The 18,407-nt window shown below is 26.4% G+C and overlaps 1 protein-coding gene across 1 annotated transcript in view; it reads left to right on the forward strand.

Annotated features, from left to right (window-relative positions):
* Positions 1–18,407, forward strand: part of LOC113560154 (RING finger protein 17) — a 60,529-nt gene that overhangs the window by 37,317 nt on the left and 4,805 nt on the right. Inside the window, 17 exon segments of the mRNA XM_026965918.1 lie at positions 290–587; positions 2,833–3,192; positions 5,020–5,161; positions 5,900–6,191; positions 6,260–6,376; positions 6,446–6,554; positions 6,637–6,812; positions 8,206–8,529; positions 8,776–8,960; positions 10,645–10,810; positions 11,612–11,833; positions 11,902–12,041; positions 12,467–12,476; positions 13,293–13,473; positions 13,534–13,688; positions 16,876–17,019; positions 17,099–17,215. Coding sequence (XP_026821719.1) covers positions 290–587; positions 2,833–3,192; positions 5,020–5,161; positions 5,900–6,191; positions 6,260–6,376; positions 6,446–6,554; positions 6,637–6,812; positions 8,206–8,529; positions 8,776–8,960; positions 10,645–10,810; positions 11,612–11,833; positions 11,902–12,041; positions 12,467–12,476; positions 13,293–13,473; positions 13,534–13,688; positions 16,876–17,019; positions 17,099–17,215 — 3,138 coding nt within the window.

Consider the following 18,407-nt stretch of genomic DNA (forward strand, 5'->3'; position numbering starts at 1 on the left):
TAAGTGTAGTAAAATAATAGATTACTAATATCAATATAAATGTATAATAAAATATCTTTAGAAATATAAGCTTATTGACCAAGTATTTTTTTAGAATCATTTTTTGCATGTAATTATTTAAATCATCGAGTTAAAATTTAAGTGGCTTTCTCTTAAAAAACTTTATTATGCGCCCAAGTCCATTTATTTTAACTGGATCCCACACGCCTATTATTTTATAATTATACCTATACAATATTATTATTTTATTTTTTTATTTGTGGTTCCTTGACTTGGATGATGATTTTAGAAACTGCAAACCAAATTAAACATTGTGGATGTGCTGTTGAAGAACAATCAGTATTCGTCCGCTGCGATGATGGATCACATTGCCGACATTGAAAGCATGTTGGACACGACCTATTACTTGGCGAAGAAAAAAATAACTGAACCGGCGATCCAGTTCAATTTCGATATTTTTAAAACTATTCAGCAGTGCGTGATTTTCAATATCGATATATCTGATAGTTACGTACTGGAATGTTCGCCCGACCTTTTGCCCGAATACACCCTAAGCGCGAAAATCGGATTGAATTCAGATGACAATAGTAAGGCTTTCGACATTATCGCTTTATATGTAATTATAAGTAGAAATTTATTCTAATTTTACGAATTCTCTTCCCTTATAGATATTTTAAAAATAACAATTTGTACTTTAAATTTTGATTTTTCAAAAGCGTACAATTCCGCGTAAAATTGGAACCGAGTGTCAAATTCTTAACTATAATTATTATAAATATATTTTAAACGGTAAATTTCAAAATTATATTTAATGTTACGGGCATGGTTATTATATTTCATTGCTAATTTAGATATTAGATCAGTCTCAATTAATCAGTCTCAATCAGTCTCAATCTGTACACTGTCTTTAAACAGTACTTCTATTATCAGTTCTATCTAACATATTCATCAGCCAGCCCACTATTCGATATTTGTATATTTGTGTCTATTACATACTACTAACAAATTTCTTTCTTTTTCCCAGCTTATATTGTAAATTTTATTTTTCATTTTAGTAAATACATTTAAAACGTAAATAATTAGGTTTAATAACCGACTGGCAGTAGATATAAGCATTAAGTACTATTATTATTTATTCGTATAATAATATGGGAATTTACAATAATTGACAACTCTGAACCAATTTAAAAATATAATTATAATATCTTATTTATAAAAAGTTTATTTTGTATCGATAGTAAAAAGTAATTTATAACCACTGAGAAATACATATACTGGAGCGTGAACTCACTGAAGACCCAATGATAGAAAAAATGGGCCGTCGCGTTTGACGTTAACCCTGTCGTTGGAGAGAAAACGTTTCATTTTTGCATACAAATATACGATAGACGTGTAAATAATAGTTTATTTTCGTTTATAATTCTTAATTTATTTCAATTATTTTCTTATTTCTTTTACACGTTGAATGTAGTGATAATCAGTTACCTTATTTTATTACCATGATTACCAATATTCCTAAAGATATGAAAAAATATTAAATTTAGCATAAATTAAAATCACTTAGAAAAACCTATAGATAAATCATGATTTTAAAAAAAAATAACGTACATAATTTATAACAGTATGTTTATTATTTTTACAAAAATACAAAATAATTTTATTAATAAAATAAATATAATAATATAAAAATATAGGTACACAAATAATCTAAAAACAAATTTTTGAATAAAATTATTTTAAAGGGTTTCTTGCTGAGACAAGATTCATTGTTAAATCCTCTCGCAAATTGTATTATCTCTGGTAATGGTGTATTCTTGCTTTAATAAATGTTTTACTTATTAGTTTAAACAATACATATATTCATTGTTTATGGCTAGGTTCCTAAATCGAAATTTAACAAATGTGAGCCAGGTAAAAAAATAAACGACTTAACAATTGTATACTTTTCTACACCAGCAAAAAATAGTTCCAAATAATCTTTGAATACTTTATAGTTATTACGTAAGAATAAACTTTAAAGGACTTTGAATTTTATTTATCTTTGAGGCCAATTAGTACATCCGAATGAGACAACCGTATTGAAGAATGTCACAACTCGCAAACTAACTATATTAATAATTAATAACGTTAGAAATCACCAAATTAAAAGAAAAAATGATGAGATTATAAATTGATACTAGTATACCTACTACATGTTCTATGTGTAAAAAAGTAATTAAATAATCAAAGTTTAAAGAATTATATACGATAAAATTAATTATTTTTTAATTATTTTTAGAATTTGAAAATGAAATGTTTTTCCTTCCGTTGGTAGGGGTAGGGTTAATGTCAAACACGACAGCTCGTTTTTATGGTCGAGTCCGCGCTCCAGTACATAATGTTATCTATCTCAATGTTTATAACCTATTATAGAATTGTGGTTTACCACATCCCATGTGGACGTTTACTGTATGTCTATGTAGATATTTGATAACGTTGCATGAAAATAAAAAAGATACGTAGTTCACACAATCATGGAGGGAGGGTATACCGCTGACATAAACCGTATGCAATCGTAATGACACTCGTGACAACGATACGATGATTATAACTAAAAAGTACTTTTAATTGAGATTTTTTAATCTATTTAATATTGTTGTTAACATTTCCAATATTAATCCCCTTGAAGGGTCTTAACTTAAGGTTTTTAACTACCTCTTAAAAGTGCGTATCATGTGCATAATATTATATGTAAATATCAATTAAAATAATTTGGTGTGGGTTAATCTATAAATTACGTGGCTAGGTAAGTATACGTTATACTGATTTTTTTCGTTTTATAATATGTTATAGTGCTGGGCGAAAGACCGCCGTCGTCCGTTTCTAGCATGTTTTCTAGCAGCAGCAATTTTTCGGCCTTTTCCGGTGACTCCAACTCCGCTTCTGCTGACGCCATCGCCAATTCCGATAATGCTTTTGCTTCTAATGATTCCACTTTTACTTCCATCATCAACAGCCCGGCACAATCACAAGCCATCAAGGAGATCGTGAAAACCGAGGTTGAGCCCGTGATCGTGTCGCACGTCAACAGTCCGTCTGACTTCTTTTTGCAACTTGTCGCTAACAAAGCAGTGTTAAATATGGTTAACGATGAACTGGACAAACACGTGAAATCAGAACACGGTGCTGTACCGGTGGATCACGTTGAAATGGGTAAGTCTGCTTACGAATGTCATCATGTCGTCGGATAGAGAAAACGTATCAATAATTCTTATTATCCAAATAATTTTTTTAACCCGAGATACAAATGAGGAGGAATATATATAGTGGATATTTAGAGGTGGTATTTAGGTTTTTATTTTCAGGGTGTAGAAGACCCCACCTCTAACAGACTACAAACGACCAGTTAACAGTTAAAAAGTTCAAGATAAAATTATTAAAAATAATATTTTTCTCTATAAATTATCCACAGAATTGTTTTTACTAAAAAAAATGAATTTTTAGTCATTATTATTAATTAACTAAATTAAATAAATTAATTAATTAGCTTGTATTATTATTATATTAGACCATTCACATTATGTAAAGCGATCGGATAAATCCATCCATATCGTCCGCGACTGATAGCGCATTCGAACATTCACCTTAGACGGCTAAACTTAAATACGTTGTTTTGTCTGGTTCTATTCACACGGGATGAATAAACATTCATGGGTGCGTTTCGCACGAGATAATGATAATTTTGCGTAAATTTCAACTGAATTTTATAGTGTGTAAGTTTTATGTTTTAACAAAAAAAATTCGGGACGATTTAAAATCACATCGCGCGCGAACTATTCACCGAATGTGTAATGTTTTATACTTAACTTTACCTTAAACAATAAACAGCAGTCATTAATACGTCTTTTTTTTACTCATATAATGTAATTGTAAAAAATTTTGTAGAAAATCTATTATTAAACCAATCATTTACATCGGTAAAATAACAACCATTGTTCAAAGTCAATCAGAACCAGAGGCCCTAACTATAAAATGCGTTCATTTTAACGTTTTAATATTTTTAGGCTGATAAATTTGTTTTTACCAATTTCGTAACATCATCTAAATTCGTTACATTTATATTTAGACCACGCCTGTTGTTATTATTATTTTATTTTAATCGGAATTTTCACAAAGTTGCCCCTAGTGACTGATGATCAGTATAATTACTACTATAGAGTATAGGTACATTAATTTATCATAATCTTAAAAACATAAATAATTCTATGTTTTTGCGTGTAGCAGAGAAAATATCAAGTTATTAATACAAAGCCCTGTCACAAGTATTAGCTCAAATAAACATTGAGGTTTTTTTTAGGATATACACGACTTTTATAAGTCATGAATGTTCTTTTTGCTTTCAGACTTTTTTTCTTATATTCAAACGGACTATTGCATTAATAGCTGTTTGATTTTTTAAATATATTTTACCCTTTTAGTTGATTATCCAGGGAAATTTTAAAATTTTAATAGTCATTTTACATAAACAAATATAATTGTGTAATTTTACCAAGTTACTAAATAATTGTGAATTAATTAAATCCTATTAGACAAAATTAAATATAAACTACCAGTCCTTAAAACATTTTATATTGTTTTGTTACTTTGGCTACCCTAAATAGTTGGTTCATACTTTCACTGTCATAACAATTTTTATAACAAATTTCATGGGAAAATGGTTAATAATTGCTATATTGTATTATTTAAAAATATAAAACCCAAAATTAAAAATTTTCAAACTATTTTTGATTTTGTAGAGAATATATTTGAACGTTAAATGATTGAGGTATGTAAAACAACTAATGTTTTACCCACATAAATTCCTTTAAATTTATCAGTTTAACTTAAACATTGGCATACTAGATATATATATATAAAATTAATTGAAATTGTTTACCTAATAACCGAACCTTCTGACTTCAATCAAAAAAATATTCACTCTTTATTAATTTATAACATTATAGACGACTGTGATTTACTGACAATGTATGTGTTTTACAGATAACACTGTGTACGCTGTACAAACATCAGCTGATGAATGGCACCGAGGTGTTGTTCTCCATTCCTACAACGAAGATGGTAACAATTTGTTCAGAGTTCACTTTATTGATTATGGTTTCATGGAAATCTTAACAGCCAACAGGTAATCACTTTTTATTATGACTTATTGGTTAATTCAATTTTCATGGTTGTATTAATCCTTAAAAAAAAAAACTAAAATTATTCAGAAAGAGGCTTAAACAAAAAATGCAAAAATGTTTCTTTATAAATTATGTATAGAGTATAGACCTTATACCTTAGTACAGTAGAGTCTCGTTAATCCGGTTAATGCTAATCCGGACAATTTATATTTTGTACTTTAGTACTCATGTATAATGTTTTCTTTAATTTTCTATAAATTTGTATTGATATATGTACATATGTAATACATAATATATCACAATAATAACAATAATAAAGTGTAATGTAAAATTGTAAATTTATTAGTAAGTTAAAAAAAATGTCATTCCGTTTAGTCCGGATAGAGTCCTGTCACATCTAGTCTGAAGTAGTGTGACTACTGTATAAGGTCTATGAAAATATGTCAACCGAATGTATGTTATTTAAACATGAATATTGATTGGCTAACTTGAGACAAGTAACAGTTTTTAATTTAAGATGAAATAATTACCAACCCTCTTTTTACAACAATTTTATTATATTTTATTTATGCTATAATAGTAGCACTTTCACATTATGTGATACATTTTCAAATCATTGAAATTAAAATAAAATTAAAAATACAAAGTAGTAAATGTCAAAAAAAATCTCACATATGTCATTTTTTTCATAAATAAGATAATATAGTAATTAAAATTGCTTATATTTTTTTACTTTCCAGAATTAGAAGTGTACCACCAAGTGTGGTTTCAATACCATCGTTAGCCTTTAATTGTGCTTTATACGATTTGAAGCCAAAATCAACAACTGGATGGTCAAATGAAGCATACATATTATTCAATGATTTAATGTTAGCAAAAACTGGTTCATATTTTGTGTACCCTTTGGAATTAAAAGGCGAACGTATTGAAGTTGATGTAGTTTGGAATGAAAACCTTTATCCACTATCCATACGTGATGCTATGTTTTTTTTGGGATATGGTTCTTATGAGTATTATGTGAACAAAGCATTGGTGAGTGTTTTAAATTTTATTAAATTGTTAAATAATTTTTATTAGTTTTAAAATTATATTATTTTTAGCATGAACAACTTGTAAAAATGATAACATTGTCAAATAATTTAAAACTGGAAGAAAAAAAAAGATATACTGTAGTCTTGTGTCATGTCATCTCACCGACAGAGTTTTATATGCGAATAGTAATTATACATACATATTTGTATTAAATAAAAATTTTATTAATTTACATTTTGTTTTATAAATAATAGAATGATGATACCGCTCAATTAGAAGAAGTTATGAATACGCTGAAAACAATATACGTACCTACTGCAAAAAATAAATATAAGAGCTATTTATTATATACGCCACAAATTGGTACTTAAATATTTTTATCACCTTGATTAAAACTAAACTTATAGTACTGTTACTATAAACTTAATATTTATTTTATTTTTAGGTATGGCAGTCGCAGCTAGATATTCTATTGACGGTCATTGGTATCGTGCAAAGATAACAAGTTTGCCTGAAGTACGCTTAGTTACTGTTTTTTATATAGATTTTGGAAATTCAGAAACATTGCCATGGGATGAGTTAAGAGTACTTGATAAAGAACTCATTAAAACACCACCACTTGTACGTTTAACCACAGAATATAACCTTACTATGATATAATTTAAAATTATTTTTAGAAATTTTTCTTACTACATTTAGATGGTAAATTGATAAATTTTAACTGATAAGCATTATCATTAATATTATTATTTATTTCAAGACACAAATATGTATAATAATAATAATGTTAATCAACAATTAGATATTTTTAGTTTTACATATAAATAAAAAAAATAAGTCATCATTCAGAAATCCAATTTCTAATAGCACTAGGGTTTAATATGTTAATCGAAGATCTTTAAATCAAATTATTACTGAAAATTATGTACTTTACTTACAATTTTTAGTCATAGTATATACTTTATATAACTGTAAGCTTTATGAGAGTAAAAATAAATTGTTATGACAAACTTTTTAACTTAATCAATATAGTGTCATGCTGTAGGTTCTGCGTTAGTATTTTGTATTAAATCATTTAAAAAATTTTTCTGTAAAATTTTTTCCAATTATGTTAGTGGTTTCTGTGTCAGTTGATGATTTAATCGTAGACAACTCCTAATAATTTGTAATATGTTTAAATATTTGTTTTAAATTTTACCGATGTTAACCATTAACACACAAATATTAACAAATTCATATATTTTCGCACGTTTTCAGTATACTACTAAAGTTGGTGAGCTTAAGAGTATATTAATAAAATATACAATAACATAAATTATTTATCTTGAATCCTTAAGTCAATTATCAACTGTAATATCTGTTTTTCATTGATATCGAAATCTTAATGCTTTGTATTACATTTTGTGACTATTTGTATGATTATTTTTGAACTGAAAAAATAGAATATGACATTTTTTTATAAATTAATATCCTTTGATATTAATTAATATTATAACAACATAAAAAAGTATTAAAATAAATAAATTAAAATGAGATAAGAAATTTTCATTGATTACATTCATCACATACACACAATAAATACATTTCTATGATTAATAACATACTAAGACTCAAGTGCTTATTTTTTATAGCATTTAATGTTTGATCATTTTTTGATTTATTAATGTGTTTATTTGATAATAGATTATTGGTTTTTAAACTAACCATATGGAATAAATACTAAAATACCTATAATGCCTTTATAGTAATTGTATATTTTTTCCATGACTATCAAGTTATTAAATTCATTAATATTTATTAAAATTTGCATGCGTGTTGTAGGTGGCGATAACTCAGTACTAAAATAAATTAATATAACTGTTATTACTCTATATAAGATGGTTACTATTTATTTGAGTTCATCCTATTTTATGTAAAAAACTACAAATCCTAAACTCATAATGGTTTTTTGTTTTTTTAGTTGCTTTCAATTGTATGTGTTTAAAATTTTGTTTTAATACCTTATTGTTTATAGGCAATAAAAGCATCATTGGCAGATGTTTATCCCGCTGTAGATGGTGTAGAATGCACTAAATGGAGTGACAATGCTTATGCTGCATTTTTAAAATTTTCAAAAGTTAATTATGCTGAGGATAACTTAATAGCTTTCATACATGAAGTTGATGGCGATACACATAAAATCGTTTTATATAATCATACTTCAAGAACTGAGTTTTGCTTGAACAGTAAACTTGTATCTCAAGGATATGCTACAACAATGGATCCTGGATCATGTGTATTCAAGAAAACAAATTCAAGAAAAATAAAGCAACCAATTTTACCTAAAAATTCTAGAAATGCAAGTAGAACTTTTCTTTAAAAAATTTGTTTATTAATGAATTATATTCATAGTTCCGACTTTACTTTTTTCACTAAAAAATTGGACTAAAGCCCAATTTAAGTAGGTCCATACTAAAATTCATATGTCTGGGTCTTGACGTCAAGTTAACCTATGTATACTGGTTTATATTATGCAAACATAACATTAAAAAAAAAAAAAACCTTTGTTAATTTATATCATTAAATTAAATGTAATTGCTTACAGAAAGAAGTTATATTACCAAACGATGACCCTTTATTGTTTGTTAAGCCATGGTCAGTTACTGAAAATGAAAACCATGACTGGAAAAATAAGAAGTTAAAGAAATTTCCTGGTGTCCCAATGTCAATCTTGAAAGTTGTCAGTCCTGATGAAATAATACTAAAAAAAGTGAATTGTAATACTGAGAAGTAAGTATATAACAATATATTGAAAAATTGGTTTATATTTAAATTAAAAATAATTGATGTTGCATTACAGCTAATATTTATATATATGATGGTTTAAAGATTTCATGTTTTAATTTTTGTTCTCTATTTTATTTTATGTTTAATATATTTAAAACCAAAATTATTTTGGTATTTTCCTTTTACTGTCTTCCCAATATTGTTAAAAACTCAATATATTTGACAAATATTAGTTGCTGCCCTCAGCTAAACATAGCTAATTGTCATAATGAAGTATATTTGTCACCACCTTTGAACATGATAAGAGAACAACACATCTGTGTATGTAATGTCTTCGTCTTACAAATGTACAAAATACAAAATAGTCAATAAGAATCAATTTAGTATTGCTAGGTTAAAATATTATAGTGAATTAACTTCTAATCAAATTTAAATGTAAGAATTTTTTTGTGTTGTTTCATTTGTTTTTAGGATATTTTAAATTTAAACGAGTTATGAGTATGTAAAGTACATTAAGGGCCAGTTTAAAGATTAAAGTTAATCATAGTTTAATCGGCCGAATTAGGCCGGTTATAAAATCTGTTATCAGTGATTAAGCGTATTCGGAGTTTAATCTGAGACAGTACAACTGACCTTTAAAATGTATATAATATCCTTTTAAAAATTTTAATATTGTAAACAAAGCATCAAGAAAACAGAAATATTCTAACTTTTAAGCTTGATAATTGATCAATTAATTCAATTATTTAAGCTAACAACACAAAATTGATTTTACTGAACTTAAATTGATTATGTTTTAAATTTGTAATAGTGGCGTGCAATCAGGGCAAGTGAAGTAAGCGACGCATGCCCAGATAAAAGTAAAAAGAAAGGGTTAGGTAATATTAAATGTCATTGCTCATGATTTAATCAGAAGAATTTACAAATACAATAAATACAAACAATAATATAATTTGTAAAATAAAAATCAAGAAAATGTTTTACTGTATAGGCAACTTAATTATATAGTTAAGCGCTCAGTTTTTTCCAGACTCGACCTATGCTTTAGTATTAGAATTACTGGGTGTGGTAGAGGGGTGGGGGGTCATGACAATTTTATATGGCCCTCAGAGAAACGCTTCTGACGCAATTTGATTAGCCACCGTCACATTATATCAGCGCATTCTTAACTATGGCATGGTTCGTGGTAATCGGTAAAACCGGTCATCGGCAATGCCTTAATTCTTATCTAAAAATCCAAATTAGAATCAAAACAGACGTTTTAACTGGATTTTGTTCATAAATAATTTTAATTTTGATTTTATTTAAATTTACAATACTTATGATACTTGTTTATTTATTATATTATATTTAACAATCAACTTGTTTGGTAGTAAATATAATATTCAGTCAAATATAAACATGAGTACATTTTTATTGGATTTTAGATAGATAGGTATTCTTATTTTAGCGCTTGCCCATAATGTTTTACCACCGCACGTTACTGATTTGTAAGACTAAGACAATACATCTAGGTATTCTCTCTTAAAAAATATTGTTCATAAATGATTTAAGCTAATCTAACCAAATATATTATACACATATAACTGCTGGTAGTGATTTAAAATATTATGCTGTAAATGCACTCGTATTAAATTTATATTAAAATAAGTTGCTTTTTAAATATATTTTTTTTATCTGATTTCAGATTGACTGAAAATATGAACACAATTTATGCTAATAAAAAAAAAAAAAACACACAAAAATTAGATTGGAAAATAAATGATTTATGTGCAATATTTATTAATAAGTATGGAAATTGGTATAGAGGAAAAGTTAAAAACATAGATATAATAAACAAATGGTTACAGTAAGTTTCAATGCGTTGTTAGATTGGTATATTTACAAAATTAATTTCAAAAGTTAGTTAAATGTTGTTAAAAAGACGTTAATATCATGAAAACCTAACAAAATAAAAAAACAAATGTAAATAATATTATATGCCAATAATTCATGCAAATACTTAATTTCATAAATTACATTTCCTTGTTCAAACTATGTAGCAGATTAAAAAATTTAAATTTCAAGATAAAAATAGTATGCGAAATTATGAGAAGAACCAATAATATTACATGTCAGTAGCTTTAAGTATAAACATTTATATCTTGTTTAAGAAGAGTATATAAATGGAATGTTGTCAAGTTGTTCTAGACCAGTGTTTCCCAACTGGTGTTCTACAACTGGTGTTCCACAACTGGTGTTCCACGGAACCTAAGAGTTCCGTCAGCCGGTGCTAAGGGTTCCGTGAGAAATTTGGGAAAATATAAATTAATTAATAATATTTTCAATTTGAATTATAATTCTAACATAGAATAGCTCCAAAAATTAAATGGGGTTTCACAAAAGGTTCAAGCTCCTACAAAGGTTACGCGAGTAAAAGAAGTTGGTAAACACTGTTCTAGACTATGTGCAGACTCAACCTGTCCTTAATGACTTCTGCTTATTTAAAAAAGAAAAAGTTGCTTAGGAATATTTTTTATTGACTGTTGAAATTATTTTTTTCTAAAAGATAATCAATTATTAATTTTAAAACTAAAATGTTTTTTATAATTACAATTTTGTAGAAATCAAATGTTTAGTTTTGTAATTATTTGATTTATTTATTATTTTTTCAGGTTTACTTATATGACTTAAATGAAACAATTGACAAAATATCTATCAAAACCTTACATATACTTGAAGAAAATTGTGCTAAAGAAAAATGTAGAATTTTGCATTGTGGTTTGAACAATTTAGTTCCATTAGGTGCTTTAGATGGAATTTGGCCTAAATTTAGTTGTGATCGTCTGATTGAAGAATTAAAAAAATATCCTGTAGTATATTTTTCAAGAATGAATGTAAACCCTCTAATTAATATTTACTATTAATTATATATATTAATGTTGTTATTATGTCTTACTTCTAGGCAAAGACACACGATATTGCTTTAGGAGATATATGGGTTAAAGAAATAGCAATGCCACGAGCTTTGGAACCATTACGTGAACGTTGGATAAATATGAACAGATTTATGATAGAACAAGGTTTTGCTTTAAGTAATAAACAGTAAGTTATTTAACATCAAACTAAAGTAATAACATAAAGCAATAATTATTTTAAAAATCTAAAAAGTTGGTTATAATTCAAATAATACATTCTTTAGTTGTATAAAATTAACAATACTGGTTATCAATGTTTAAATTAATTCTCAACTCGGAGATTCTTTTACTGTCAGTTGAAAAAAAACATTTATTGTCCACATTTTATATACTTTAACTGGCATTGAAAATTACATTTTCGATGCAGATGTGATACAAAATTGTTAGCTTATAGTTCATGTTCATTTTATAAATAGTATCAATAATTTCAATAGTTAATTAATATTTTATCATTATAATGACCAGACATTTTTTGCTATATAAAAATAATTATTTTAAATATTTTTTTAGTATACTATAAAATTTTAATTTTATATTTTCTTTATTTTTCAGAGATAAAATGGTAAGTAAACTTAAAGCAAAAATTCATGTTAAGAAAACCAAAAAATAAACATTAAAGCTTAACAAATTTTTAACAATAATACATTAAGTTTTATATTTGTTACTCATTAAGTGTTCATATATGTATCTTAAAAAAACCTTATGTTTTATGTTATACCATGTAAGTTTATGATAAAAAAAATAATATTTTATAATTTAATTTATAGAATTGCGTATTTTATTCAACTTAAGATCCTTATCTGAATTAAAAAACAAAAATTAAAATGTATTATAAATTAAGGTGCTTAGGTGCTTAAAAAAATTGTATAATAATGAATCTTATTGTTTTCTCTATCTTACAAATTCTTAACTTTCAACATTTTTATTTTATATTTTCAATATATTTTTGAGTAAATTTAATTATAATAACATTATAATTGGTAATTTTCAATTTGATGTTAGTTTAACAGCTATTAACAATAGAAGATACAATATTTATAATTTAAAATATTGATTAAAACTAACTTGAAATCTTGATAATGTTATTTTTTAATTATAACAAATAAATTTACTTTAATATTACAAACAATCAAACTCAATTAAAGATCAATATTCAAAATTGACCATTTTATTACAATATTATGGTTTTAGTACACAACTTAGAAAAAATATTTTGAATCGTTATTTGTTACAAATGTTTTTCACTATGTTTTACTTTTTTACACCTACTTCTATTCAACTTACACCTATATAAGTTTTCTTCTTTTAAGGTATTTATATACCTCTTATTTATCTTATACTTTTGTGGAGAGCTTGCCATCAAAATGTTTTCCAACAGGATGGTGAATATTCAGACTCCCAATCAGAATCAGAATTCAATTACTCTATTGTATCTAATGAAAATGATAAATGTGTTAACTCTTGGCTGCCTCCTGCCCGTTTGGTTAAATCTCAATTTAATGCTGTTGTGTCATATGTTGATATGGAGTGTCACATCTACTTACAAAATTTGGATGATGGTATGAATAAAAAATATAGTTAAAATAATATTAATTTTAATTTTGTTACTATTGTTCCAGAAACTCCTCAATTATTACAACTTGTTTCAAGCGAATTAAATGAATTGTTTTCTAATAGCCAACCAGAACCAATAAATATGAAATGGAGTGAAGGACAATCAGTTATAGTTCAATACCATTTAGACAATATGTGGTACCGAGGAACAATATTAAAAGTTTGTACTATTTTTTTAATTAGTTAGTTTTTTTTTTTTTTATAGCTAATTTTATTTTGGTTTTTAAAATTTTTTTTTAATCTAAAAGCAAGTCTAAAAGTAATATTTTAAAACTATATTAACCATAAAATTTGTTCATATTTATCCTTTGTTAATCAACCTTAAAAAGGTTACTACTGATAATACTAATTTTAATTTAAAACTAAAAAATGGTAAATAATGAAATTTAACAATTATAATTCCATTTACCATTCTCAAGTTTATCTACGTTTTGATATCAAATTATTAGACTGTATGTAATATTGATTTGGAAATAACATTAATGTTCGCATTATTTTCAGGCAATGATGCATTTAGCAATAATTTCTAAGTAAGAGTAATGACGATATTCTGCCTTTTTTTTTTTAACCATAATGGATAAAAAATATTTATTGAATTAGAAAAATAGGCTTAAGTTATAAAAATATAAAATCAGTGTATCTAATCAGTACTATCAACAGTCAGTGGCATATTTCTGGAGGGACCCTCCCCTCAAAATTAAAAACACAACTATTTAAAATAGTGTCTCCTCTCTTATTTCCCTAAAAAAATCCAATTATATATAATCTTCCTCCTTCGAAATGAAAATCTATATACGCAACTGTCAACAACATACGTTTAATCTCAGTAGTATGCCTATCATCGCTAGTATATTTTATTAATTAAAAGTTAGCTGGTAATTCGGTTACATTTGAATTTGAATAGTATAGGTTACCTTTATGCAATATAAATCATAACAACAGATGACTTTTGTTGGTTGCATACAAATTGCGTCCCGTGGTAATATTTTCTTTTGAATTGCGTCCCAGTTATTTTTTGGGTCATACTAGTCAGTTGTTGTGTCCCAAAAGGTTTTTTGATTACATACCAATTACATCCCGTAAATTATATGAACTAAAACATTTTTTCTTTCCCATTTTTATACAACTTAGGATTGTCTGCAATAAAAATTATTTTTACAGGTTAAAAATATGTTTTTTGCTTATTATATTATTTGTGTATTATTTTGTGCATGTATTTTCTAGTTATAATAAACTAATAAATAAAAAATATTATGGTGTCGCCGTGTCGGTAAAAATTTAAATGATAACTATGGAAAAATTAATAAATTCGAATCTGTTCATTTATGTTGATTGGAAATCTGTTATTGTTTGTTATAAAATTGTTCTTTATTAATTTGAATGGTATTACGGTTGTTTAAATGAATTCTTCTTTATCTTATATGAAGATAGGTTTGTAACCTCTTCAGAGCATCAATGAACTGAAAAATGTTTAAAGTGACATTATAAAAAATTGGGTTGACCTTTGAAAGAAAAACTTCACAAAATTAGTATTTCGTGTAGTAGTATCCGTGTATTCTGCCCTACGAAGACGGAAAACTAGATTCCGGTAAGTTGTATACATATATGTTGCTATTGTAATATCAGTGAAGGTTGGATCTAACGGATGAATAAATCGTCTATGAAACAGTTGATCACGTTCTTAGGATGGAGAAACTGTAATCCAAAACAATAGTTCAAATATTTATTTATATTGTTATGAATTTTATACTCAGAACTTGGGTCAATTGCTTGTATTTTCCTACATCAACTTTGATCCAAATCAAATCAACATCGTTTCAGTTATAGAAGGCCAAATTGATAAAATAGCTAAATATATTGCCTTTTCAAAATATGCAAAAACGGTTTTTTATAGGTTTTTGATTCCTTATCAGGAAGTAGAAAAATACTAGTGAGATATAATTACCATTTTGTCAACCATCAACGGTGAAGAATTGGGTAAAAATATTTAGGAAACTTTTGAAAGTTCCATCATTAAAAATTACTTCACCATTGCTTAAAAAACTTAAGTTAGTTTTAGTAGAAAATAATAAAATATTTGAATCCTTATAATTTACCAACAAAACGTTTTCATTGTGGTACGTTGATAAAAAAAAATCGCTTAAATTGTTTAATTCTAATGAAGTATGCAATTCCTCCAAATTTGTAGGTCATTTAGGTAAAACGGGCGATCGTACGTACTACTAATTACATATTTTTTCTAATCAATTGTAAATCAAATGTAGTTAACGTATCTACATCATGTGTAAGTAATTCGCTATTAATTATTTTACTTGATTTATCAGAAATATCGGTAAAAACTTTTCAATTTATTATTCACAATTTTTGACGGCTTAATATTATTTTTCTTTGTAGTGACTATGTTCAATAACTTTTTTTACTTAATCATTATTAGAATTTAATTTAATTCAAAATATACACATTTTCTTACAACACAAAGTTCTATCGTTCAATATTACTTTTTAAGTCACTTTTAAATTGAAATTAGTACCCATCAACTTCACTCACCATAGTAAAAAGTTAAAAACTTGGTTCAAAATAAGTAACATGCGTATAGAGTAATAATTAGTGAACCGTTAACATAAACTGAGACAATAATTGTGTTTGTCTACATAATGTAACTACGCAACACACCAAGATTAAATGTAATCGTTTATACTAAATCGGTAATAGAAAAATAATTGATAATAATCAATAATCACACTGTTAAACATTTTAGATATCACTATTGGTCGCAATTCAAACGTGCAATTAATATTGAACATTTATAACTTTATATGAGACGAAATTTATAGCGTATTTATTACAATATTTATAGCACATACGCACAGTAGCGTAGCTGGAGCTCAATCTAAGAGAGGGGTATTTAAAAATTGTAATACACCACAAAATATCGAAAGGAATTCAATTTTTTCCAATTATTATTTTATTACCTATACATGCTATAACCGTGATTAAAACATCACCAAAATAAATTCCAGGTGGGAGCATACAGCCATGGGCGTCCCTCAGCTAATTTAGTTGGCAAACAATCCTCTACACTGTGCAGCATCATTTTAAATTTTTAACCCAATTAATTTATTTGTTTAAATAAAATTATTAAAATTATCTGCCAGTAGTAGATATTCCCTATAGTCATGGTTGTTTATTTATATTATTAACAAAATATTTAATTTTTACGATATTACTTATATTGACTATTAATGCCTTGTAAATTGTCATTAACGTTATTATCTGAATCATATCTTTAATTAGTATGTACGAATAAACGACTGCGTAATAACTTATTGTTAAAATGTATGTTCCAGAAAGATGAAAAAGGAGAGTTTTCCGTACAGTTTTATGATTACGGCAATGTCGAGACATGTACGCACGAAAAACTCAGATCAACCTTGTACATGACCGACGTCCCCCAACTGTGCGTCAAGGGATACTTCAGCACTATTTTACCGGTACGTGTACGATTTTTCTATTCGTAATTGAAGCCTTTGTCCAAGACAATCATCATACTAAATTATTCGATTGATTTAGATAACGAAAAGCAGGAAATGGCCGATATCGTCACTCGATTTTATACACAGTATGATTGTTGAAAAAACATGTGTAGTGGTTATTGACGAGAGTCGGACAACCGACGACATCTGTGCGGTAAGTCGTGTTCTTTCTGTACGTTTTGATATGTTTTGTATTTTAATGTAGATAATTAGATAGGTAAATTAACTAAGAACTATAGTAAAATGAATCTTCCCTTTATTTGATTAACAAATGATAAGTTTTAAATGGGAATACCGGACATAATTCATCGTAGAACCGGTTAACGATGAGATAGAAACAATTATGATTATGGGCATAATGGGTGCATTTTACGTAATACTTTTGAGTTTTATGAACTGTACAGTGTGTTGTATTTAAATAGTAACACGGAATATTTCAACCAAATTTATTTAGATTGAAAAGGGAATTTTGATTATTGAATACACGATGATTCTTTTGTATGAGCTACTCATCATTTTAAAAACTATTAACATTTTTGAAAATATTTCTCGAATATAATTTAGTCGAAATAAACAAAGTATAAGTTTTTACTTTTTTGGATAACAACATACATAGTAGTAGGCAGACGTTTTGCTGAGTATCCCCCGTACCACCTTTAAATGCTTATAACTCAAAAACTACTCGATCGAATTTCGATTTGTATGTATCGAAATATTCCGATAAAATATTTTGCCTCAGAATATGAAACAATAAAAAAATATTTAAAATAGATTTAATAGTTACTGAAATAATGATAAATTTATTATAAAATAATCACCTTATATTATATTATACTAATATTCATTCCGGGCCAATTTTTAAAATGATTTTCCTTTTGGTGTGTACATAATGTTTTCCGATGTCTTTCACAAATCATGATCTTTGTTATTTTTCTTGAATGTGTTTAATTTTAATATTGGTTTTGACTTTTCCTTCTAAAACTATATATAACTATCTGTATCAGTTATACACTTATATGTCATGTTGATAAATATAATTTCCAATAAAAAAAATGTTAATATTAATATGTTAATAGGTGTTGATTAAAATCTGTTTGTCTTTAAAAACTGTATTATATAAATTGCATTAATTCCACTAAATGGATAAAACCAAAATTAGATTGGCTTAAAAGAAAGGTTGTATTACAATTATTGAAATGAATAGCGAGCGAAGTTCGAACATTTCGGTGGTAATAAATTGATAATTAAACCACGATATACCTATAGTTGATATTTTTCATAAATTTAAATAATTAATTTCCTATAATAAATAATTTATTCCTCAATTTGCTTATTATAGTTTTAAT

This window comes from Rhopalosiphum maidis, chromosome 1, assembly GCF_003676215.2.
Source record: "Rhopalosiphum maidis isolate BTI-1 chromosome 1, ASM367621v3, whole genome shotgun sequence".
Lineage (NCBI taxonomy): Eukaryota > Metazoa > Arthropoda > Insecta > Hemiptera > Aphididae > Rhopalosiphum > Rhopalosiphum maidis.